Source organism: Phascolarctos cinereus, unplaced genomic scaffold (genome assembly GCF_003287225.1).
Source record: "Phascolarctos cinereus isolate Bilbo 61053 unplaced genomic scaffold, phaCin_HiC Scaffold_1;HRSCAF=81, whole genome shotgun sequence".
NCBI lineage: Eukaryota > Metazoa > Chordata > Mammalia > Diprotodontia > Phascolarctidae > Phascolarctos > Phascolarctos cinereus.
In genome coordinates, this window is record NW_027555514.1 from 140,000,759 (window position 1) to 140,027,191 (window position 26,433).

Genomic DNA, 26,433 nt, shown 5'->3' on the forward strand with positions numbered 1-26,433 from the left:
CACACACACACACACACACACACACACATCTAATGTTGAGGGGCAGTAGGCAAACATACAATGTGATATGTTTCAGACCCTGTACTGGGATAGTGGTAGTGCTCTAAACCCCACCTGGAGGGATGTTCTATGTAGGCCCACACCTTCCTCAGGCATAGCTTCAGCAGGAGTCAAAAGTGCTTCAAAGACTTATGCTTTGGGAAAGCAAAGCATTGACTCAGGCAGGACATTAACTTTCAGGTTGGCCTTAGTTAAAAGCTCCCTGTGACTCTCTCCCTATATACATTCACAAACATACATCTATGTTGTTGAGTCATTTCAGTCATATCTGATTCTTTGTGATCCCACTTGAGATTTCCTTGGCAGAGATATTGCAGTGGTTTGCCATTTCCTTCTCCAGCTCATTCTACATATAAGGAGACTGAGGCAAACAGGGTTAAGTGACTGGCCTAGGGTCACCCCTGAGGCCAGATTTGAACACAAGAGAATGAGTCTTCCTGATTTCTAGCCCAGTGCTCTATCCACTGCTCCACCTAGCTGCCATACATACAGGTATACGTGTGTATATATGAGATGAGATCTATTTCGGTTATTAGAATTCTGTTGTTTAAAAAAAAAAGAGAAATGTACTCCTAATTTATCTTGGGTTTTCCAAAGAGATGCTAATAATCCTATGATGGTATTTAATAGGAAAAATACCCCCAAAATAACAGATAACAGCAAAATGCTTCCATTAAAATGACTGCCACCTAGATGTATTCCACTTTATTTTTTTTCTAGGATGATGAGTGTAAGGATAACATTTAGAAAAGTCAGCTCCCATGACAGATTTTTTCCTGTTGAAGTAGTTTAATAATTACCATTCATTCCTCATACCCTCTTGATGGAACTTCCAGAACCTCCCCATGACCAAAAGGCAAAGTAAGCCAGAGCTTGGAAAAATGATTCATCCTGGGTGTTAGAAGCTAGTATCAAGGGCCAAGTTCATACAGTAATCGAGGAGTTTCCACTTCTCAGATCTGAGCTTTGGAGTAGCTTTCCATTTCCTACTTTAGAAATTAGCCAATTGATTTAATTTAGTTTCTGCTTCACAGAGTGGCTAAAGTAGGTTGAGTAGGGGAAGAATCAAGATTGTACTTTGCTTTGGCTTCCTTTCCTATTTTTCCCCAGTGAACTGTTTTACAGGACAGTGAGTAGAAGCTAAGGCTTCATGCACTCAGAGATCAAGTCTAATATTTGACTCTTAGTGGTTGGAAGTGGAAGAGGCTATAAATCAGAATCTCATCTTTAGTCTTTGTGGTATTTCTTTGTCCTATGACAGTTCTCTCTAGGAGCACCAAAACCTCATTTATGCTCAGGTTTTATGTTCTACCACATGGGAAATCATCAAGAAGGAATGCTTAAGATGGTGCTTAGCTGGACTCCACCAACCTCATTTTTCAGTTTAATCCAGTTTGCTAGCAGTCAAATAGAACCACCTGATACCTTTCATTTTTCAGAGATATAAGTCTATGTGATGTATTAAAAACCACTTGTCAGATTGTTGATCCTCCTGTGGAAATGATATGTCCACAAGGAAGCTGCAGCCACACTAACCCAAAACAGATCTGTTCAATTAAAAAAGAAAAGAAAACAAACAAGACATGATATTGGTAATGTCTTTTTTCTGGGTCTCAAAAAAGGAAATCTCTGCAGCAAAATAGCTAGGCACCTTCTTTTCAATGTATTGCCTCAGAGAGCTCAAGAGATTTCAAATGAAATAATATTTGTAAAGTGCTTAACACAGTGCCTGGCACGTCGTACCTATTATTATTAGAGTTGTCTAAAGCACTGAGAGATTGGGACTTGCCGAGGGTCACACAGGCAGTACTGTTAGAGATGGGACTAGTTTATTAAAGCACACACCCTTCCTTTCTTTTAACAAACTGTGAACAAAGCAAAGTATAAGGCTGTATGTACTATCTGTCCCAATCACTCTTTTTATTCTGTTTTGCTTAAATGTTTTCAATTGTGATTCATTACAAGGGATTGAATTGTGAATTTGTTTGGGTCTGTATGCTATATTGAAAAAAAATTCACAATAAGAAATATTCTGTAAGAAAATAAAAGGGCAATTCAGTGGAAACAAAACCCCAGTAAAACTGATCGTTTGGTATAGTGTTTCCTGAGATTTTTTTTTTAGATGGGGTGTTTCCTTAGATTTTTTTTTTCCTTTTCAGCTAGTGATTTTTGGTTTGGTCTTGCTGCTGCTTTAGTATCTTATGAAAGATTCCATAATTGGTTCTCTTGCAATGCTAGTAAGAATTCACATTTACATAATAATATTTTAAGGTTTGCAAAACACTTTTTTTTTATAACAACCCACTGAGGTAAGAAGTATATGTGTTGTTCCCTCTTTACAGATGAGGAAACCGAGATTCAGATCTCAGTGCTCAGAAAGAACACTCTGTAGTTAGAGAATCTGAATTCAAATCTAACCTCTGCTGGTTATTTGTCTGTGACTTTGGGCAAGTCGTTGAACCTCTTCCATTTCCTCATCTATAAAGTGAGGGGTGTTGGATTTAATGGCCTCTAAATTTGCTTCAAGGTCTAGCTCTATGATCTTCAGAAAAAACTTCATATATTTTACATAGACAATGACTTGCCTCTGACCACAGAGCTAGAGTCTGGTAAGCATCCTGGTTCCAAGTCAATCAGTCACTCTATCCACCACACCATACTTCTTTCAAATACATTTTGATTAGTCACCAATATTTGAAGCAGGAGGGACAAATGAACAGAGATTGTTTGAACAAGAGTTTTCTCTTATTCTAACACCTCCACTGTTTACTCTCCCACCTTCATCATCATTGGCCCTCCAAATCCCTTGGGCCTGAAGATGAGCCCAATAACTGCCAAGCTGAAGAGGAGACAAAAGAACTGGGGATGGTGGATAAAGCACCATCCCTGTGTATTAGGAGAAAGGGGAGAGGATCAGCCCTTTTTAAAGTGGCTTCCTCTTAGGTCCACATCCTTACCAACAACTCGAGCACCATTAGTCATCTCCCTGTGGAATGTTATTTACAATGTCCCATTCATATTCTTAAGGATTTCAAATCAATTGTCATCTTATTCAAGAGAACTTCATTTGTTGAGATCACCATGTCAAGTAAGAAATGTGTGGGGGAAAAGTTGACATCCAGATAGAAACATGTGCATTACAATTAATTACATCTTTTTTTTCTTTTTTTAAAAATTTTATTAATTTATTTTGATTTATCAACAATCACTTCCATATGCAATTAATTACATCTCTTAAAAATTTTTTCTCCCTCCTCTGACACATGCTGGCTCTGTTACTCTGGGGAAGTCTCTTGTATTCTCAGTTCCCCAGATATCTCTCAAAGATACTAAATTGCAGGACAGCTACAAATATGTATTAATAAAGAGAATTTTTTATTGGGCTTTTCCTAAAAAGTCACAGATCCAATAAAAAAAAAAAACACTTGCAGTTTTCAATACTCTCTTTTCTTGTCAGAAACTCTCCCAACATCCCTGAATCTAAAATTTCTTTAACATGAATCTTGCATAGATTAGCCTAGTTTTGCAGATCTTTTGAAGTGTCTCTCATAGATTTTTGCAGACCAAGATTTCCCTTTTTTTTTTTACATCAAAGACTAAAATCATTAAATCCTTTTGCTTATTAGACTAAAGGCTGAATGAGAGAAATGGGAGGAAGTGATAGACTGGGGAGGGTGAGGTAGGAGGGAAAGAGTGTCCAAGACATCTCAACAAATAAGACATAATCTTCTCTTTGTGCCCAAACAATCACTGGAAATCACCCCTCCACACATGATATCCCAAGGATCATTTTTCTTTTTATTGTAACATGAAACCTTAAGAGAAGCTGCCAAGGACCTTGTAGAAAATGTTCTGTGGAAGGTTCTATTTTGATACTTACTATAGTATGAAACTGGAAACAGGCACCTTAATTCCTCAAAAATTCTCCTTATTTAAAAAAAAATTACTGTAATTCAATTCAGACAATACCACAGTCAATTTTTTTAGGCTTATTCTACAGTTATAGATATACATAAAATTCATGGCTTCCTTCATGTATGTTAATTATGTTACATTTCTCACCTTCATTGCTGTCCTGTATAGATATAGCCACAAAATTTATGATTGGTTAGCTCAGCAATAATAAGGGATTTAATATTTTCATGTTTAAAATTGAAATGTAAACAATAAGTCATGCCATGTAAGTTCAGTTGCTGAATAAGATTTCTAACATCATTCACTATGTGAATGATCATCATTCATTCATGCCACCCACTGATAGGTTGTCATCAAAGTAATTAATGTGTCAAAAGGACAGACCATCACATAAGAATATTTATCAGCTTAGAGACCGAGTAGGTCATATTACTTATTATATAGCCCTTAATGTTAATCACCAATGTATGACAATGGATACAAACCAAAGAGGAATACAAGTAATAAATCAGATGTACTTTTAAAGAGCTTTTACTCTTGCCTTAGAAGAAACGGTAAGTAAAATATTACTTTCCAACTGGGGATAAAGTGCTAATTGTTTAAAGAATCATCATTTGAAAGTTGTGCCCAAGAGTAAACATGGATAGTTTTTGGTTTTATTTTTTAATAAGTCTGTTTCATTGCTACTTGAAATAGGTGATGGTGCCTTTGTTTAGAAAGGCATGTATTACCTTGAAATACATAAACAATGTATTTATTTATTTTATGGTTTTATGTACATTTATTTTATGGTTAAGTTATGTACTGTGGGGGTTTTTTGTTAATAAAAAGGCTCTCCCTCTCTTTGGAATTTCTATTTGCAGTATAATAGATATATAACTTAAAAGATATTAAAAATAAAATAAAACGTGAAGTAATATTTCATTTTTCTACAGTAACCCTTTTGTGGATTACTATTATTCAGTGAGGCTTATTGAGGTCTACTTTTACTCTGTGAGGTTTTTATAAGTAAGGATATATTATATTAACAATTTCCTTTTATTTTATTCAAATAAATATTATTACTTTAATGTTACCTATATTTTGGCAAGTAATGTATTAAAAATTGTATGTCATATTATGTCTCACATGATTTTAACATTAATTTATAAGGAAACTGTTTTTTAAACAGAAATCACATTAACTCATTTTTGGTGTTTTAAAAAAGAATTTAATATGATTTATTGAAACTCATTTTACTTAAGTACAGACATACATTATTTTCCAAGGTGAAGTACAAAGCAGATGAATTCCCATGGGGAGAGAAAAGACATTTCCACAAATATTATGTGAATAAATAAATATATACATGCATAAAAATAATAATTTTTCTTTGTGAGCAATATAAGCATCCCTCATTCCTACTAAGTGAAAGGCACAACTTCCTATGCTGTATTGGCTTTTCATTATGATTGAGTGTGGAGGACTTAATCCTATCCACAGGTATCACCCTCTGATAGCCTGAAAAATTAGGTATGGTACAGATGCATGGGGTGTGGGTGATTTTGCATATGATCTATACAGGAGTCAGACGATAGAGAAAGCATTTGCTTTCTGTTTGCATACAAATGGAATCCACTTCATGGCTAATGATGCAGCTAACATGGTACTACTGAGAGACCTCCCCCTGTCTTTGTTCATTTAAATGCATCGTTGTGGGAATTTAGTATCTGTCACAGTATGTAAGTCTTATCCTAAATTTCGTATTTTAATTTTTAGAGTCTTATTTTTAAGAACATTTAGATATTATAGGAAAGGTTTTAGATGAAGAGACAGGAATCTAATGCAGGAGTCACTAATGAGTTCTGTGACCTCAGGCAAATCACTCTTGGCCTCAGTTTCTTGATTAGTAAAAATGAGGGTCGTGGACTGGATGACCTTTTTTTAGTACTAACTCTGCATTTATCACTCTTTTTTTTTATAGATTTAAAACAGACCAGTACCTAGCCCAGTGCCTTGCACAGAATAGGTATTTGATAAATGCTTATTGAACTGACCACCATTTTGTTTAAAATTATGTTTATCTGGTCTTTGGTTTTCAGGATTTCTACTTTTGTATTAATTTGAGAGGTTATTAATTTGCTAATTTTCTAAGATTTTTTTAAATTGCCTGCTTCATTCATTCATCTTCTCATTCTATGTTTATTGAATTTAAAAGAATACTATTGTGAGTTACTAAATTAATTTCTCAATCATAAAAGATGGAGAGGTAAATGTGTGAAGGGAAAATTAAAAATGCAATACATTTTGAAGCTGGCATATATATGTATATATTTACATATATGTGTGAATATACATGTATATGTATATCAGTCTGAACTTTTAATATTGACACAATTTAATATGAAAAATTCAGGAAGGTCTGTAGCTTTAGAGTTTTAGCACCTCTTTTCAATCCTAAGCACTTGAACAAGAGTGCTACATTAGCAGGAACCAAAAATAGCAGCCAACGTGCCATTTCTTTTCTCTGCTGTTAGATCTGTTTTGCTTTCTTTGGACGTGCATGGTATGCTTACAGCCAATGTAACTTCTTCTAGATAAAACTGCAGAGGTAGATAACTTGTGCTATGCTTGATCCGCTCCTCCAAGCTTATGCTTGAGTTCAGAATCAGTGTTTCAGTGGGAAAATTAGGAGGTGTCTGCATCAATCAGATCAGGCAGTATACAGTTATCTCTTCCACATTACAGGAGTTAGGGGCACAACGCCCCTGCTATCTGGAGAATCCAGGTAAATTTTTTTGGCTCTCCCTTCATACTGGAGAAGAAGTATGAATTTTTTCTTTATCTTTTATGGATGTTCTTTATTGTAAAGTTTGGTTGTTTGTTTGTTTTTGTTAAGTGACTTACCCACGGTCACACAGGTACAAAGTATCAAGTATCTGAGGCCACATTTGAACTCAGGCTCTACTGGACTGGTGGTCTATCCACTGCGCTACCTGCCCCTTTAGCATAAAATTTGGATTAAGTATTTGGTCATAGGCTCTATGTTATCTGTTGACCTTCACATGTCATCTGCGCTTCCACAAAACTCCCAAAAAATTCCCATTTAATTTCTTATGCCAACCTGTGACATATCAAAATCATGATGGGGAAAGTCACAATGTGAAAGGGATAACTGTAGATGCCCAGAGAATTTTGATGCAGTTTGAATATGCCAACATGTAGGATGATTTTGATTTAGTTTGGCAATATATTGATATAATTCCATCCTCATTTTCCATGTTGAAGGTATCATGGACTGTTTCTGTTACTGTGTCCCAAAGAGAAGAAAGCAAGTTCATTAGATATTACATAAAATACATGAGAAAAGTTTGTTAGGCAAAATTAGAAGGTTTGTGTGGGTCTTCTCCCTTGCCATTGTTTATGTACTTGTCCTCTTAGTGTCTTTGTTTAGAACTAAGCAGTATTCTATAGCAATCTTGGTCAGTTGGCCGCTTATTAAGCACCTACTTGTGCCGAGCACTGTGCTCTGTACTAGAGATATAAAGAGAAGGTAAAAGACAATCCTTGCTCTTGGGGAGCTCACAGTTTGATGGGGGAGACAACACATACACAAGATATATACAGGATAAATTAGAGATCAACCACAAAGGGAAGGTCCTAGATTCTAGAGCAGGTTCTCCACCCCTGTTCTAGGGAATCAGGAATGTTTGTTGTTTTGTTTTGTTTTGTTTTTTATAGAGGTGGCATTTTAGCTGGGACTTGAAGGAATCCAGGGAAGCCAGGAGGTGTGCTAACAATGCAAATATACGTAATGGTGGGTTTCAGTTGTGTATGTAAGCTACATTTATCCTCACACACACACAGAATATTTCAACTGGTTTGACAGAATTGATTTCTGTTAAATCAAACTGCTTAGTGACTGGCTAATGATTAGTCAAGTCAATTCATTCCAAATGTAAAAGCTAGTTTGTATATTATTTATAAGTATGAACATATATATAGGTCATCTATCCAAATCGTCCCTGTACTTCAGAGTAGCGCCTTGAAAGAAGTAGCCTGGTTTAGTGAGAAATGTACTGGATTAGAGATAGGTGTCATAGGTTCAAATCATTTTTGTTTCTCTGGACCTCACTTTCCTCATTTGTAAAATGAGCAAACTTGAACTAGGTCACCTCTAAGGTAATTTCCAGCTCTAAGTTCGAAGATCCCTAAGGACATCCTGCACACTGCAACTTCTTCTGATCTCTCTCTTCTCAATTCAATTGAACATATTTTAAGTCTTTGGCAAGTTCCTTAATACCCAGCTGTTAAGGTGAAAGGGTTGAACTAGATCAGAGGTATCAAACATGGGTCCCCCATATGTAGCCTGAGTGCGGCTCATAGGGAAATATTAAACAAAATAAGTAAAAATACAATAATACACAGATAATGTTAAGTTGTAGTCTTCTAAGTCAATATACAGTCTGCAAGGATCCTTATGTATAGTTCAGTGGCCCCATTTTTATCTGTGTTTCACACCACTTGACCTGATGACCTTTGAGGTCTTTTCTACCTCTAAACCTATAAGCCTATAAGTCTAACTATGTTAGACATTGACAGGCAAGAACAAAACTGTCCCTATTCTCAAGGAGTCTACATTCCATTGAGGGAAGTTTTTCTGAACTGCTATGAGACCTTTTTCATCACCCATTGGGTTGTTTATACTGTTCTGATTAAAGCAGGAAAAAAAATCATTAAAATTGGTACTATGATACTGGACCAGTAATCAAGAGTCCAGTTAAATGAAGAGTCCAAGTAGTTAGAATACAAGCAACTAGGTGTTGAAATAGATAGAGCATTGAGCCCAGAGCCAGGAAGACTTGAGTTCCAACCTGGCCTCAGACATTTGCTCCTGTGAGACCCATAGGCAAGTCATTTAATATCTACTTGTCTCTGTTTCCTATTTGTAAAAAAGGCATAATAATAGCACCCACCTCCTCTAGTTATTGTGAGGATCAAGTGAGATAATATTTATAAAAGCACTTTGCAAACCTTAAAATAAGTGCTGCCTATCATATAAGGGAATGAAGGGAGAGAAGGTTAAGCAGTCAGATCATGGAGGGGAATTCTTGAATTCTACTTTAACAACTTTCAATTTTATTCAGTAGTCATTGTGTACCTATTGAAGATTTTGGAACAAGGGAATAGAAAAGTATATGGTTCTATACATTAGACAGTGCTATCTGATAACAGTGTATGATACAGATTGGCATACAGACAGATCCGAAGCAGAGAGGTCTGTTATAGTGGCTCAGGCAAAAGGTATCAAGGGGCTGAACTAGAATGGTAAATGAGTATTTTGTAGTCTGAATCAAAGTTTTCTATTTTGAGGGAAAATTCAGAGTATTCAGTCATTCAATAAGCATTTATTAAGTACCTACTATGTAGCAGCCACTGGGACTACAAAGTAAGGCAAAAAAATAATTCCTGATTTTAAGGTGGTCACCTCATCTAATGGAGGAGTCAAAATGAAAACAACTGTGCAACCAAGCTACAGACAGGATAAAGTAGTTAATCAATAGAGTGAAAGCACTAGCAATAAGAGTTCAGGAAAGGCTTTTTATAGAAGGTAGCATTTTTAGCTGGGTCTCAAATGAAGCCAGGGAAGACAGGAGGCAGGGATGAAGAGAAAGAGTAATCCAGGCATGGGGAACAGTCAGTGAATATGACTAGAGTCTGGAGATGGACTGTCTTGTTCTCTCTTCCCTCTAGGTTGTAGAAACACTGCTTTCTGCTCTTTTTTAGAGCTAGGGCTTTCTGAACCAAACAGAAAACACAATAACATCCTGAGGCACTTGTAACACAAGTACTTTAAATGAAATAATCATGATGATAAAGATTAGAAATGTTGTGTTGCACAGATAGGTACAATAAACTACAGAAATTAAGGGTTTTCTAAAGACTTTCATTCACAGCTAAATACACAAAAGTTGGCTACTCAGACTTCATGTATAGTATAAAAATTATATTTTGAGCTTTGAAATTCCATTGCTGATTTCAATCATATTAATACATTAATATATTCGTCTTTTATCCTTCTCTTCCAGTCCCCTGCATGACACTTACTTAAGCATTGCCCACGGATCCATTGTGGCAACAAGGAAAGGAAATTCAGTTTGCCTGTCTCAGCAGGAATTAAACTAATGCAGCTTAAAATCATGCCCCCAAAGAAGAGCTTATCTGTATGCCGAGCTTCTTTGATTCTCTTCCTGTGCCAGGTGATGAATGCCCTGGAAGTCCCTCTTGATCGTAAGTATTAATGTTTTAAAACTTGTAGACTGAGAAGTCAGAATATCCCCAGCGTTAGCTGTCCCTCTGAAATGTGTGGAGTGAAGAAGATCTGTGTCACATAGAAAAGTGAAATCAAAATGAATTTGCTTGTTACCTGAGCACGTGATATTTTTTAACACTAGAAGGACCAGTACACCAATTAATGCAAAAATAGCATAATTTCAAAAAAAAGAAATTTTCATCCAACTATCTCTATTTTCTTTGCCTTCTGGATTTTTAAAAAATGTACTGTGTCAATTAACACATCTTGCTCCAAGGCATTCTTAAATTCTGGTCCTTTTGTTAAGGGAAGCATGTTGTAGAAATCGGCTTGCATAATGTCCTCTCCGACACATATTTTTGCATGACTTTCTTATAGGGGAGGAGTGTTGATAGTGGGTGCCCTTGGCCTGCGAAGTAGTGGGTGGTATTACTCCATTGTTTCTCCTCCTTCTAGCTCTTTGGGGGTCTAGCTAAGATTCCATCAACCTTTTCTGCCTCTTATCTCTTCCTGTGCTGGCAATGCTGTGGAAACAGTATGGTGTGGTCTTTGACCAACTCATCTCTCCTCTGTGCCTAAAAAGAGGGCTAAGGAAAATGGATTAAGAATCTTAAAATAAGACTGTTTTTAACATGTGATTCTAGAACTAGGAAATGCATTATTTATGAAGTTTTATGAATTAGTCATCTTCTATGAAGAATTTAATTAAAGAAAAAGTTGGAAACTGAAAATAAGATAAGTGATTTGTGAGGATTCTGAGCAGAAGGGAGTAAATGGTAGTGACTACATTATATCTACTCTCTCTGAAATGGGGAATTATAGGCTATATAACTAGGTCCTGATTAGTACGAATAATGAATCCTGCAAAGTGATCCTATTATTCAAATTTTCATTGCATATTTATACTGGGCTGAAACCAATTGCCTTATTTTACATATATTTATACTTTGAATAGTGCAATCACTTCATAAAATTCCTTATTCCCACTAATATTAATCTGGACCTAGGTATACTCTCTCTCGTATGTGTCACCTCTAATAAAAGATTCCAGGTTATAACTTGGTCCCTTTCTTGAAACAGAAAACAGAATATTCAGAAGCTGGACAGTTATAACTCTAGCATATTGATTTAGGCCTTATCCTTAATCTGCATGACCTTCTTAAATCCATTAACTTCTTGAATGGAACATCTCTTTAGCAGTGTTTTCAAGGTGAGGGAAAGATAACGTTTTCCTGAGGCTTTTCAATTTTTAAAATCATTTTCTGCCACAGAGGCTGCTACCAACAGTGAAAATACCAATACGTGGGCTTCCAGGAGGCAGCTTGGTTTGCACCTCGCTCCCTTTTTCTCTGGCACTAGAATCTAAATCAAAATTCGAACCCAGTATTTTTCCAACTTATTTTCAATTCCTTTTTAGTCCACATCCATTTTTAATGACATGACCTTAATTTCAATTTTTTTTTCTTAAATGAACTAATGCTAATATTGGCTGCGGTGGCGATATGTGGCTCCTAATTAAGCACATGCTGAAACATGGGGGGACAGAAATACTCTTGAAAAAAATGCTTTTGTTCATTCTAGTGCTAAAAGTCTTCCTCTAATCTAACTGTTCACAGTCTGAGGGAAATAGTCACCTGCGGCTAACCCAATTATCTTTGCTAATGCAGAAGCATAATTACTATGAAAGAAAGTAGATAAACCCAAGGCTTCTGTCTCAACCTTTGCAAGCCCTGATAACAGGCAGCAATGGAGACTAATGTACATTTTGCACTGATTTAATTCCTTCCCAGCTTCATAGCCCCTTGTCCACCTTCCATCAAATCCTGATCTTTTCTTTTGAGTAGTCGCTGGTAAAGGGAGGAAATAGCCAGATAGACAGGAAAGGGAAAGGGAGACAAAGCTTAAAAATATTCCCCTAAATAGAGTTTTGACCTTTGGCAAAAATCTTACTTTACAACAGAGCTTTCAAAGCAATAATTTTCTTATGTTCTGAAAAGACAAAGCATGCACTTAATGATTAACCCACCGGACAGAAAAATCCTAGTAAGAGACTTTGCAGGTCTGGCCTGTTTGATCTAGTATTAGACTGTAGCCAAATGGATGCTCAGTGGTGTTTGTCACCTTGTTTGGTGTTAGCACTGATGATGACACCATATGCATAGTGGTGTCTGTGCTAATAGGATCAGAGACAGACAGCACAGTATGTGACAATTCAGATTAATTGTAATTTTCAGCTATTTTTCAAACTGAAAATAATTACTTGTCCAGTGCAACATGTATAGAATGGAATTAGCTTCTTGAGTCTCCAGAAGACTCAATTTTGCCTCGAGCATTTCTTTTGTTCTTTCACATGGTTATATGGATAGCTACAGCAATAGTAAAATGCATTCAATTAATTCAAGTTCCTGCCACTTGGAACAGTACTGGGTCACCCTCTTTGCATAGAGTTTGAGGGATCAAACTTAAGACTGGAATTTGCTCCTTTCATCTCTAAGGTTCTAACTTTCCTTTTTACTAACAACTGATTTTCTTTAATCCTTTTTTGCCCACTTACCTGCTGATACTGATGGGGGAAAAAGAACTTGAAAATTGTAAGTTCCTTTTTTATCTGGTGGACAGTGTGAAAGTAGAATCAATAACGTTTGTAATGCTGAAGTCACAAGTTATAAAATCCGAATTTCGTGACTGTGGTTATTTGTGGAGCATGTGTGTTTGCTGTGGCTAACTACTGCATTCATAGAATACAAAGAAGCCTTAGTATTTGTATTTTACTAGGGATTATTATATCTCCCAACAGCCTTTTAGAACACTTTTTTTTTACTTTTACTAAAGTGACACTTTTTTTTACTCATGTGGATTTTATTTACATCTGATGCAACTTCATGAGAAAATTCTCCGACATTGGGAGAAAAAAAGAGAGAACCTAACCAAAATCTTCTAAATGAAATTAGCTATTCACTACCTGTTGCAATAAAGACTCATCTTTTTTATATCAAGATGTAAAAGTGTTTTCTGAAGATTCATATGTGTAGTTTCAAGTAATGAAAGGCATCAACTCGTGTAGCAGATGCATTCAGTTTTTCATGAATTGACTTTTCATGATTGTGGAGACAAATGCATCTTACTGATGCTAAGGTTAAAAAAGGAGTAAGAAATCAAAAAATTTTAATGTCATGGTGGCTAACATAATGTGTTAAATGCATCAGAAATGTAAATCAAGTTAAGAATTAAGAAAAGATAATATTTTAAGGAAGAATCAGCTGGTGAAAGAGTGGTACAGCGGGTAGAGCATTGGGCTTGGAGTCAGGAAGATCTGAGTTCAAATGTGACCTCAGACACTTACTAGCTGTGTGACCCCAGGCAAGTCACTTAACCCCTGTTTGCCTTAATTCCTCAACTGTAAAATGGGGGCACACTGGAGAAGGAAATGGCCAACTACTTCAATAGCTTTGTCAAGAAAACCTCCATGGACAAAGGTCCATGGAGTCGCATAGAGCAGCCACAGCAACAAGAGGGATAGGAAAGGCAGTGGGCAGGGAAAGAGGAGATCTAGGTTCGAGGCTGAACAAATCATTTAGAATCTCTGAACCTTAGTTTCATCATATATAGAAGGAGAGGCTTAGACTAGATATTTGTGCTTCTTTCTAGCCTCAAAAGCTGTAGTTTCTCCAAAACAGAAAGTATTTGTTATCTTAGAGTGAACAGTTTCAATAGAGTAATGGATATAGAAACAAGCTTTCTTCATCTCAGACTGAGACATATGATGAAGAGTTTTTCTTTTAGCCATACAGAAAAAAACCAATGTGGTTAGGTAGCAGTTTATCATCTCACTTTGAATACTGTAATGGAAATATTGAAAAGTAAGATTTGGGGTTTTTTTTTTCAGTTGTTTCTGACTCTTCATGATGCCATTTGGGGTTTTCTTGGCAAAGATACTGGATTGGTTTGCCATTTCCTTCTCCAACTCATTTTACAGATGTGGAAACTGAAGCTAACTAGGTTAAGTGACTTGCCCAGGGTCACATAGCTAGGAAGTATTTGAGGCTGAATTTGAACCCAGGTAGTCCTGACTCCAGGCCCACCATTCTATCCACTGGGCCACCATTAAGAACATCCCTAATTTCATTCCTTTTATCCTGAATCTGATTGTCTTTATTCATAATTCATTTACCTTCTACATCTAATTCAAAGGTCACTGTGTAAACTCCATGCACATATTTCATTTTCAGTATTTTAAAATATATTTTCCTTCCATCTATGCTCCAGACACATTAGTGAATTTATCTTTTCTATAAGTAAGATATAGTGAAAGCTTGCCTCAACTTGACTGTACTGAAACATTTTCATCCTAAGTCAGAGGAATTTTTCATTGTTGCATCAGAAAATAAACTGACTTTGTCTTGTGGCTGACAAAACTTTTACTAATCACTATTTTCCTAAGCATTTTGCATGGAAATCAACATATGCATGTCAAGAATCTGACAGTGAGATATGTATTAACTTCATAGTTCCAGGTAACTTGATTTAGTGCCCACTGAGAGCTATTCTCTTCATAAGAAATACTAGGGATTGGATAAAGTTTGTGAAATTTAGTGTTTATCTAGAGAAAATGACTGATTAATATATTAAAACAATTGTTCATTGCTCTACATCTGTTTATTCTATTCAACAATGAAGTGGTGCAACCTCCAACCATCATTCATCAATCTCCGAAAGATTACATTATTGACCCCCGAGAAAATATTGAAATCCAATGTGAGGCAAAAGGAAAGCCACCTCCCAGGTTGGTATGCTTTAAAACAATGTTTTGCAAATTGTAATAGAAAGCAAGAACATTTCCAAGCATAAGAACAAATATTAAAAATAAATTTAAATTAAAGCAAATTGGGAAAAAAAGCTATTCCTGCTTGGATGTTTCTATATATGATGTCCAAGCTGCCCTTGGTTAAGATTTCATTAGTCTCTCTGGATTTTTCTACCTTTCAAAGGTAGTATATTAAATGCTGTAATTTTCTCTAGGTTCATTGTTTGTTTCTTCTATTATTTATGTTCTTTCAAAGTGGATAACACTGGAGTTGGTTTCAAATGATCCAGAATAGTTCTCCAAACTCATACAGGATCCCATGGTTAGGCTTCTACATATAGAATGTAACACAGGGGCAGCTTGGTGGCGCAGTGGATAGAGCACCAGCCCAGGATTCAGAAGGACTTGAGCTCAAATCCCGCCTCAGACACATAACACTTACTAGCTGTGTGACCCTGGGCAAGTCACTTAACCCCATTGCCTAGCCAAAGGGAAAAAAAAGAATATAACACAGACATTACTTAAAATATTTTTAATAATAGTGTTAGATTATGGCTTGATGCAAGCTGGAAGAAAATAAAAAAATTGCAACAATCCAAGCTGCCCCTAAATAAAATTAGCTTCTTCCAGAACTAATAGGTTTTCCATCATTTGAGGTCCTTATGTGGTGACTGGATTGAGGATGTTTGGATATTATGGAAGGGATTGCTATTTACTTTTGGATTGAGGTAAATAACCTCTTAGGTCCAATTATGAGATTCTGTAATTCTATGACATATGTATTTTTAAGTGAGAAACAAATGACACTCCAAATATTTCCTAGATTTTGTTCACCATTACAAACCTTATCTCCATCACAGTAGACAAGCAATTGGAAGTAACGCAGTTCATCAGACATTTATTTAGCATAGCTTACAATATAGGGCCCCTGCATTCTAAGCACTGTTCTAGGTGATGGGTACGTGATACCCCTGCACTCATGGAATAATTAGTGGGAGGTACAACAAAGGTCTGTAATTTCAGTGATGCATGATATTGAAATCCACAGAGCCATGCACTTTAATGTAGTAGATGATCTTTGAGGGTTTCTCTGGCAAAAAAAAAAAAAGTACATCACCCTGTGGCCAATTTGGTTAGGAATCTCTTTAAATTTAATCATGGTGGCCCATCACCCAGCCCTTCAGAAATAGTGAGAGTTACCAGAATTTGTGTTCTTCTGGCATAGCCTTACCTACCCAGAGTCACCACCACATTGGTAATTAATCAAACAACAGGCATTTATGGAGGATATATTACATGCTAGGGGGACAAAGATGCTAGGGATGCAAGGACTATGGCAAAACAGTCCCTGCTGTCAAAGAACTTACATTTTAATGGGGGAGATAAATGCATTTATAGGTATATTCAAAACACATACAAAGCCAACACAGGGTGTTATAAGACAGTAGCAGCTGGAGAGACCAGGAAAGGTACTGGGGCTGAGTCTTAAAGTAAACAAGAGATTTAAGAATGTAGAGGTAAGAAGAGAATCTATCTGAAGCAAGCATAAAGGGATTTGCACATGGTAGGATTTCATATAATGAACTATGTAAATACGGAGTTCATACTAAGTGTATAGAGAAGTACAAAATGCTAAATAAAGAAAGCCACTAACTAAGTCAAAACATTGATTTGCTGGTCAGTCATTCAATCAATAAATATTTATTAAGCAGCTACTATGTGACAGGCACTGTTAAGTACTAGGAATTCAAATATGAAAACAAAAACACACATACAAACAAAACAACTCAGTCCCCAGCCCTCAAGGAGCTTAAAATCTAGCAAGGGAAGAGAACACATAAAAGGAAGCTGAAAAGGAGAGGCAGAGGCACCTGGCCCAAAGCCATGAAGCCAAAAAAGTCAAAGGAAATTTAACAGTTCAAATTTTTAATTAGTAGTTTGCTTCAATTTGATATGTTTTGCTCTATTGCTTCAGAAATTTTATTTTTTAAAAATCCTCTTCTCTAGCTTTTGTGAATTAAATTTATAGCTACCTTTATTTTTAATACCATCTATAATCCTGTATTAAAGAAGGGAAACGTGCTTAGAGTTAAAAAAAATAAGTACAAGTTGGAAAAACATGCTCTTGTATCAGCACGGTCATTGCCTATGCTGTAAATATGTTTCTAAATAAAGAGTTGAATTACATGACCGTTATGAATGCAAAGGCAATGAATTTGTTAATGAAATAAATCACTGTATGCACACATCATCAGAATCTCATTTGACTTTTTGGATAGCTCCCTGTGGAATTTACTAAATTAGCCAGGAACCAGCAACTTGCAGAATATACTTGCAGAATCCCACCTCTCACTAGCAAGAAATGAAATATTAGTCAACCCCTATATGGGATTTGCTATATTTCCATAACTTAAAGCTGCCCTAACCAATTAAAAGACATAGTTCTAGCTGACGCTTTCAATGTCACATTTCAGCTCCGAGCAAATTTTTACAGACAGGTTACCAACCCTCTGAACAATGGCATCTATAATAAAAATGCTAATGAAGCTCTAGGAATAGTAAGACTGACAGACCAGCTTCCTATGTTTTCTTTTGAAAAATGACAGGCAATTTTCGTGCTTGATTTCTCCACTGAGTTCTATTGGTGGTTAGTTATAAAAAAGACATGGACCTGAAAATGGATAACTAATACTTTATTTCTAGGTCATCATTCCAAAATCAAGCACTTCATGCATGACTAATTTTCTAAAATTGTGGCCTTTTATATTGGACAATTTGTTCTCAATTAAAATCAATGTAAGTCCTAAGATTACATATACATACATATATATATATATGTATACATATATATATGTATACATATATATATGTATACATATATATATACACACGTATATTTATACAATGCAAGTGTCTAAATATTCCATTAGGATGTATGTATATATGTATGTAATATACATCTAAATATTCTACTACACATATACTTATATTTTAAAAGCAATTTTTAGAGTGATATGACTTTTCTAACTTTTTAGCATATTCTGATCTCATGTCTTTTATTTGATGGTAGCTTCTCCTGGACACGCAATGGGACTCATTTTGACATAGACAAAGATCCCCTAGTGAAAATGCTGCCCAACTCAGGAACCCTTGTCATCAGCATTACAATTGAAGGGAAGGCAGAGGCATATGAAGGAGTCTATCAGTGTACTGCAAGGAATGAACGAGGGGCAGCAATTTCTAATAATATTGTCATTCGCCCATCCAGTAAGTAAAGCTTGTAAATCAAACCTGCTATTTCTCTTTTTGGGTGTTCCTCTTTTTGTAATTCTCAGCTTTTGTAAAGCTCTGGGGATTTTTAAAATCATCAATACAATCTCCTTCAAAAATGAAGATGTTGTAATAATAAAGCTTCTCATGTTCTGCCTTTGAGTTGCAAGAAAATCACTCTCTTTTCCAGTTTTCTCTAACAAGTTCATTATCTAAATCTTTTCCCAATATGATTTTTTTTGTCTTATGTGTATTTTAAAAAATAGTAGTAAATGGTAATAAGGCATTATGAAAAGAAAAATATCATTTTTCAGAACCAACCTATTTATCTGTTCCTGAATTATCTTCTATACCAACAAATTTCCTGATGTCAAGAGAAATTTTATCCAATATATAAGGCATTTAGAGATATGTAAATAAAATCTATTTGTATTTTTTCTTTAGTGTTACTTTTTTTTCCAAAATAGTATGTGCTTCTTCATTCCTTACCTTACATAAAATAACATCTGATAACAAGCTTTGATGTTTTGTATGGTATTTTTTTGTTAGTGTCAAATATTGGCCAAGATTGTCTGATACAGTATTTAATAAGTACTATTTGCATTTTTAGTAAATCATATAGAATTAACTTCAAATATTTTCTTTAAAGTTCAGCTCATCTTCTTTCCATAAGGATAAATGGTTAACATTTATAAATTGAATTGAGAGGAATGGGTAAGACTATGAGACATTTTCCTTTTACTGTATCTTTTTTAAAAGATTTCCTAGTAAAGGGTTAACTTAGGAGTTGATATTGTATTTAATAGGATCTCCCTTGTGGACCAAAGAAAAACTGGAACAAATCACAATTCTGAAAGGGCAGTCTCTCGTACTTCCTTGCAGACCCCCACTCGGATTACCACCACCTATTATATTTTGGATGGACAATTGTAAGTTGTAAGAAGATTTGAAGTATGTCATTTTGTTGTTTTAATGTGAGGAGCTACTTTTTTGTGAGTTTTTTTTAAATTGAGTTCCTAGAGGAAAACTGATGCTTATAAAAATACTGTAAGTTACATCGTATTTTAGATTAATTAAGAAGATAGCTCACAAGGTCATATGTATTGAATGCTGACAACAAAACTTCCTCAGATATCAATCAGAAACATTAGTCTCTGAAGGAGGAAAAAGACTCCAAAATTTTGATTTCCAGTGATGAAATTTTGTTATTTGGGAAAACATGCTGAGAATACACCCCAAAAGAAAAAATACAAAGCAAACTTTCTGTGTCTCCTTATTTGTCTCTCTATCTCTATTTCTTTGTCTCTTTTTGTATATATATCTCTCTTTGCCTTCCTCTCTGTCTCTCAGTCTCTGTCTCTCCCTTTCTCTCTCTTTTTTCTATTTTTTAATATGCCACCAAGGAATCTACTTTTACTACTTTTACATCAATTCTTGCTTATATTGATACATGACAAAATTGCAAGAATAATCTGCTATACCTTATTAGTTTAATTAATAATATAGCAATTATGTTAGAACACATCTCTACAGGGATGATTTCAGATTTTACAAAGTGCTTGCTTCATCACCACCCCGTGAGGATTGATTGAAGGAAGTACAGATGTTTAGTGTGGACAAGGAAAGAACTAGAAAGAACATAATGGCTATTCTGTCGAATATGAAAAATTGTCAGGTGAAAGAAGGATTAGATTTATTTTGCTAGACTCCAGAAGGCAGAATTAGGAGCAGTGGTTGGAAGTTGCAAGGAAGCTGATTTCAGCTCAACGTAAGGAAAGATTTCCTAACACTGAGTGATGTTCAGAAGAGGAATCAGTACCTCATTCTCTATCATTGTAGGTCTTTAAAAAAATCATTATTTCTCAGGGATATCACACTAAGAATTCCATTTCAGCTAGAAATTGGACTTGATAGTATCTGAGTTCCCTTCCAATTCTGTAATCTTATGGCTCTGAGTTCTATCAGACACTAGCTCTTTAGTAGTCTTTCCCTTCCACGAAAGAAGGATCCTAACCGTTCATCCAAACATTCATATTCTGTGAGGGTAAGAAAGGACACATACATATTAGATATTAAAAATAATACATGACATTGATTCAGCACTTCGAAATTTCCAAAGTTCTTTACACACATAATCTCATTTGAACCTCACAACCACTCAGTGAAAAGTGGTTTTGGTTTTGGTTTTAGACCTATGGTTTCATTGGTATATGTACCCAGATAATGAAATTCCCTCTGCCAACACAGGTGACCATTTTCTCCTCAGTTTATGTATTAGTAAGTCTCTGGTGCACCAAGAGGTTAAGTGACTTGCCCACGGGAACTAATAAGTTTCAGAGACACTATTAGATTTCTGGTTTTCCCCCTCAATTTCCTCTGGTTTTCAAGGGGGATTCTTACTGAATTGAAACTTAGGTTTCATGATTGATTTGGATATTCATGAATAATTCAAGTATGTATTCAATTTCCAAAATGTATATTTCAGTCAGGTTTAATAATATAAAATACAGATGCATATGTATATATGATATACCACCTATATTGAACTAAATAGGTTTATTGAATAAGAAATTATCTATGTATCCCAATAAAGTATTGTGATAAGTATTATAAATGTCAATAGCTGCCCTGGATACCTTATATATTTTTAAATTTGCATTATAACCCAACACTCTATCTATTGTCTGTGCAAACTGTGTCTATGTGACACAGCTAATTGATTGGACCTACGAAGGCTTTCCTAGTAGTAAAAATAATAACTCTCCTTCATGTTGTGGACTTAAAGTTTTAAGGTAGGAGTTTTCTTCACAGCTCTTTGAAATCGTTTCTCTCTGTCTCTTTGTCTCTTTCTCCTCCCTTCTTACCTTCTCTCTCTCCCTCTTCCCCCTCTGTCTCTGTTTTGGTCTTCCTTGCTGTCTCTGTCTCTCTATCTCTTTCTCTCTATTTTTATCTCTCATTCTCTCTTTGTTTCTTTCTCACTGTGTATCTGTCTCCATCTCTCTCTGTCTCTCTCTGTCTCTCTGTCTCTCTCTCTCTCTCTCTCTCTCTCTCTCTCTCTCTCTCTCTCTCTCTCTCTTTCTCTCTGTCTGTTTCTGTCTCTCTCTCTCTCTCCTAATAGAATATAAGATCCTTAAGGACAGTGACTGTATTTGTGTCTTTTCTTTGTATCCCTAGTGCCTATCATAGTGCCTTGCACATAGTAGATGCATAATAAATACAACTTGAATTGAACCTAATTGAACTAATATTCTGACAAGCATAAGGACTTTCCTATAGTCATACAGCCAGTAAGTGTCAATTCTAGGGGCCCTGGACTGAAATGCTTTACATAAAAATGTGTGTGTATATATACACACACACACATATACACAATACACATATACATATATATTATACATACAAATTTTCGAGACAAAATTCTCTGTGAAATAATTTTTCAAGGGGGATTCTTACTGAATTGAAACTTAGGTTTCATGATTGATTTGGGTATTCATGAATAATAAACTGATTTATAGATTCACTCATGAATAATTAGTCATTTCTCTCTAGGCTCTGGTGTTAGTATGTTTAAATTCAGTGATGCAATGGATAGAGAACTGGGCCTGGAGTCAGGAAGACCCGATTTCAAATCAAGACTCAGACTCTTATTAGCTATGTGACTCTGGACAAGTGGTTTAACTACTGTATGCCTCAGTTTCCTCAAACATAAAATGGCACCTACCTACCAGAGTTGTTGTAAGGATCAAATGAGATAATATTTGTAAAGTGCTTAGAACGATGCTGGTCACATGGTAGGTGCTTATTAAATGTTTGTTTCCTTTCCCTTCACTCAAAATCTTGATCATGCCTTGACACCCCCATCTAAATCAAAGTTGGAAGTCAAGTAACAAAGCACTATATTTAAATATAGCACATATGGAATTATGGGGGTATTTTTAAACTATCACCAACCTTTGTCTACTTTGCAAATGATTTTCAGCCACTATGTAAATGCAGTTTAAGCATGTCACCCTTAGAAATTTCATTGATATAACTTCCACAAATAGTTACCATACAATTGGGAGTAACAAGCCTTTAGATGATCTGTCAAATTGTGCTGAGTCAGTGGGATGCAGTGAAAGAAACCTGCCCTTTGAAGTCAGCAAATCTCTATTCAAATCCTCATTATGATGCTCATTAGCTATGTGAATGTGGCCTGCTCACTTAACTTCTGAGCCTCAGTTTCATTATCTGTAAAATAATACTTGCAATTGCCAACCTCAAAGAATTGTTGTGAGGTTGTAAACAGAATGTGTGTGTAATATGTTAGGTATTAAATATACTGATAATAAAACCCTTGGGACCTATGTGCTGACTTTTTCTTCACTGTCCTCTTTCTGCTTTTTCCCCTCAATGAATTATTAGCATCTTTGTATTGCTGGAATTTCCATATATAAATTTTCACAGCCATCCCCTCTTGTTAAGTAGTCATACAGGAACACATAAAAGGACTTAAAGGAAATTTTCAAGTGGGGAGAGGGAATGGAAAAATCAATATTTATGAAATAAATTTTGAAGTACCTAAGAAGTTATCCTGCTAGTGTTGAAAGTGGCATTTTTCAAATGGTATGATTATGTATTATTTTCCTGCTTCCCTGTCCCCAGCTTTTCAACGCCTTCCACAAAGTGAAAGAGTTTCCCAAGGTCTAAATGGAGACCTTTATTTTTCTAATGTGCTACCAGAAGATACTCGTGAAGATTATATTTGTTATGCAAGATTTAATCACACTCAGACCATCCAGCAGAAGCAACCCATTTCTGTGAAAGTACATTCAAGTACGTATTAAATTTCCTAAATGTTTTTTCAGTCAGGTTTACTAATATAAAATACAGATGCATATGTATATATGATATACCACCTATATTGAACTAAATAGGTTTATTGAATAAGAAATTATCTATGTATCCCAATAAAGTATTGTGATAAGTATTATAAATGTCAATAGCTGCCCTGGATACCTTATATATTTTTAAATTTGCACTATAAACAATGATTGTATATCTTTGTTACTGTTTCATCAAGGAACATGCTATCTAATGCTTAGTTTGGGTACTATTCATATTTATAAAGTATGATTTATCACATCCTGAATTTTAATCATCTTCTTCAGATATGAGTTCCAAGTTCACTATTTTATTGGTCAAAAGTGATCACATGACAGTGATATCTACAACTAGTTTTTATTTGCTAGAACTGACAGGCTACATAGACATTATCAGTTTGCTTTTTGTTGCCCAATAGTTTTAATCCTTCCCCCTTATCTTTGGTGCATTTTTCATAATATTCTGTTTATTTCAGTGGATGAATTGAATGACACTATAACTGCTAATTTGAGTGACTCTGAGTTTTACGGTGGTAAGTTATGGTGATCATAACTGCTCTTGTCTCCATTGTAGAAATTAGTAAACTAACTCCACCTCCATAGCTACTTAACCATGATTGCTTTTTAAAAAAATTTTATGTAGTCCTGTGGATAGAAACCTTTAAAATTGTGTTACTAGAAATTTTTTAATGTTACTTATATTTTTCACATTGTGAAAACTTCCATTCTAGCTGCATATGTTTACCTGGAGAACCATTTCACATGATCTAGAAATTATTTTAAAATTTAACTTCTCTGTTCTTTTTTTCTTTTCACATTTTCCTGTGCATTCAGTGAAATGTTGAAGGGCATATTAATGTTCACTCAGACTAACCATTTGTTTAAAGTAACAGTAATATCTTGAGGCATTATTAGTGAATAATCCCAGCAATTAATAACTTGATAGATGCTTTTAAAAATGACTGCATTTCCCTCATTTTATCTATTTGCATTTCATATAAAAGGCAATATCCTTTTTCTTTTAAATCACTTGTGGATCTTTTAGATGAAACCATTTTCCTTGACATGTACACAGATGAGTTATTATAATCATTCCCTTTTGTTCAAGTAATCCTATAGCAAGACATAAAAAGATTTTGTAAAGTTTTCAGGGATAAATATAAATATCTATTTTTATTAAATAAAATTTTAAGTACTTACTGAATGTTTATATTAAGTGCAGTGTGATATAAGTAGATAGGCAGCAAGCCTTGAAATCAGAAAAACCTGGGTTAAAGTCCCTCCTCTGCGACTTACAAATGGGACCCTGGGCAGGTTCACTTCACCTCTTAGTCTTCATGCAATTCTCTGAAACTGTAAGTTGGAAGATATGTGCTGTTCTGCATTGCTAAAGAGTTCTCTCACTGGGTGGGCCCTAAATCAATGAAACCTTAGAACCTATAAAAAAAATTATGCAGCTGATGTTGAAAGAAAAACCAGCTATTATACCCTATTAATATAATCATTATGCCAAAGTATTTACCTTCTCTACACTGTACTTTTAAAACAGGTAAGAGTTTGGTTTTATATTTTATATACATTACTGGCCCCTGAAATCCAAGTTTTATCAACAAAAAATGTCCAACATTCCTGTTAATTAGCAGTTGAAGGTGAACTAAAAACTGTTAAGGGGCAAATTGAACATATGCTATTCAGTTACAAGGAATATATGTTTGCTGCACGATGGCCTGGTTTTTATTTGATTGCTGTCTCTGTATGCTCCATCAAAGAATAGATTCATCTGCATCCCCACAGAACTGCTTCCCATAACTTCAGCTAGGTTTACATAGAGGCAGCCTCCTCACAATCCCTGAATCCTCAGCAAAGTCCTGATTATTCTCTTACAATGTAAAATCATTCCCTTCCTGCCCTCCTCCCCAACCTTGTAAGATTGGGTCTTCCTCTCTCAGTAGACAAGAAATGTTGGGGCTAATCCTATGTTCCTTCTGACTACTAATCATCATGGGAACTTTGACCGTCTCTATACCCAACTATACGGGTTGGCCCCTTCTTAGGTAGCCTACTGCCAACCCCCTCCCCACCACCACCAGACTTATTGATGTCAGACTTAGTGAGGACGCCTGATCAGTTTAGTTTACTGCAGTGCTGAACTCCTGACCCCACAATCAAAAGATCTACCAGTCTCAGCCTCCTGGTAGCTGGGATTACAGGCCTATATCGCTATATGTGGCTTCATTCCCTTTGTTAACTCAAATGCCACAGAATGACCATCTATTATCAGCTAGTCCCTTTTCAAAATGTTCAGTCACATTTTTGATCAGATATAGGTATGTGTGTATGTACACACATACATATACGCATTTATCTTTGGCATATATGACTATATATTTAATATACGTATAAAATATATCTATCTGTATTTTCTATGTGTATATATACTCAACATAATAACTTATACTAAAGCTTAGTAAATACATTTTAAGAATACATAAACCTATAGATTGTTTTTAAAAGGCTTCCTGTTTCTAGGAGATTGGTGGATAGTAAAAATAAAAGTCTTAAGTATGCAACCAACATAAATCATTGCTAGGTCTAGCCGAATAAGTCATTGGCTATTTGTAAGGCAAATAAGTATGTATGTGGCCACCAATATTTAACTTCCAAACTGAAATGAGTATGAATATAGGCTAGGATATTTAGGGGAAAGAAATTGGAAATGTGTGTCTATGGCTACTTATAGATGTGATTCTGTATTTATTGACTTTCTTCACTGCAGCCAAGTCCTATATTGAGAGGCCACCAAAGCTTTTAACTCCAGAAGGCCAAACAAGTCATAAAGAAGAGTTACGAGAAAATGTTCTTTCCCTAGAGTGTATTGCAGAAGGCTTGTGAGTTGATTTTTTTGTCCTAATATATATTTTTAATAATAAAAAAAATCAAAGTATACTTATTTAGAGGTATTTGTACTATAGGCTATGAAAGGTGGTCCAGTTCAGGCTATGCATGTGTCAAGGAAACATTGCTAAGTGTTTTGAAAGTAGGCAGGATGAGTCACACATTTGTTAAACTGCTTAATTTACAAGATAGGCATAAATTCATATTTACTTATTTTATCCTTTGGCTTTTAGCTCAGTTGAATAGATACTATTATTGTTCTGTGACTGTTAAGACTGATTGACTGACTCTTTTTTCTGAGATCCTTCAGCTACTTGGCTATTCTGACATCAAAA

At 35.3% G+C, this 26,433-nt stretch overlaps 1 protein-coding gene across 20 annotated transcripts in view; it reads left to right on the forward strand.

The window, feature by feature from the left end:
- Positions 1-26,433, forward strand: part of NRCAM (neuronal cell adhesion molecule) — a 314,411-nt gene that overhangs the window by 210,689 nt on the left and 77,289 nt on the right. For 13 of the 20 annotated variants that reach the window (XM_078154286.1, XM_078154292.1, XM_078154305.1 and 10 more), the window contains 7 exons: positions 10,044-10,245; positions 14,945-15,050; positions 18,142-18,338; positions 19,148-19,270; positions 22,986-23,156; positions 23,680-23,736; positions 25,980-26,091. In XM_078154286.1, coding sequence (XP_078010412.1) covers positions 10,140-10,245; positions 14,945-15,050; positions 18,142-18,338; positions 19,148-19,270; positions 22,986-23,156; positions 23,680-23,736; positions 25,980-26,091 — 872 coding nt within the window. In that variant the 5' untranslated portion in view covers positions 10,044-10,139. The remainder of the gene's footprint in view (positions 1-10,043; positions 10,246-14,944; positions 15,051-18,141; positions 18,339-19,147; positions 19,271-22,985; positions 23,157-23,679; positions 23,737-25,979; positions 26,092-26,433) is intronic. The other 7 variants (XM_078154297.1, XM_078154339.1, XM_078154347.1 and 4 more) reach the window with 1 other exon arrangement.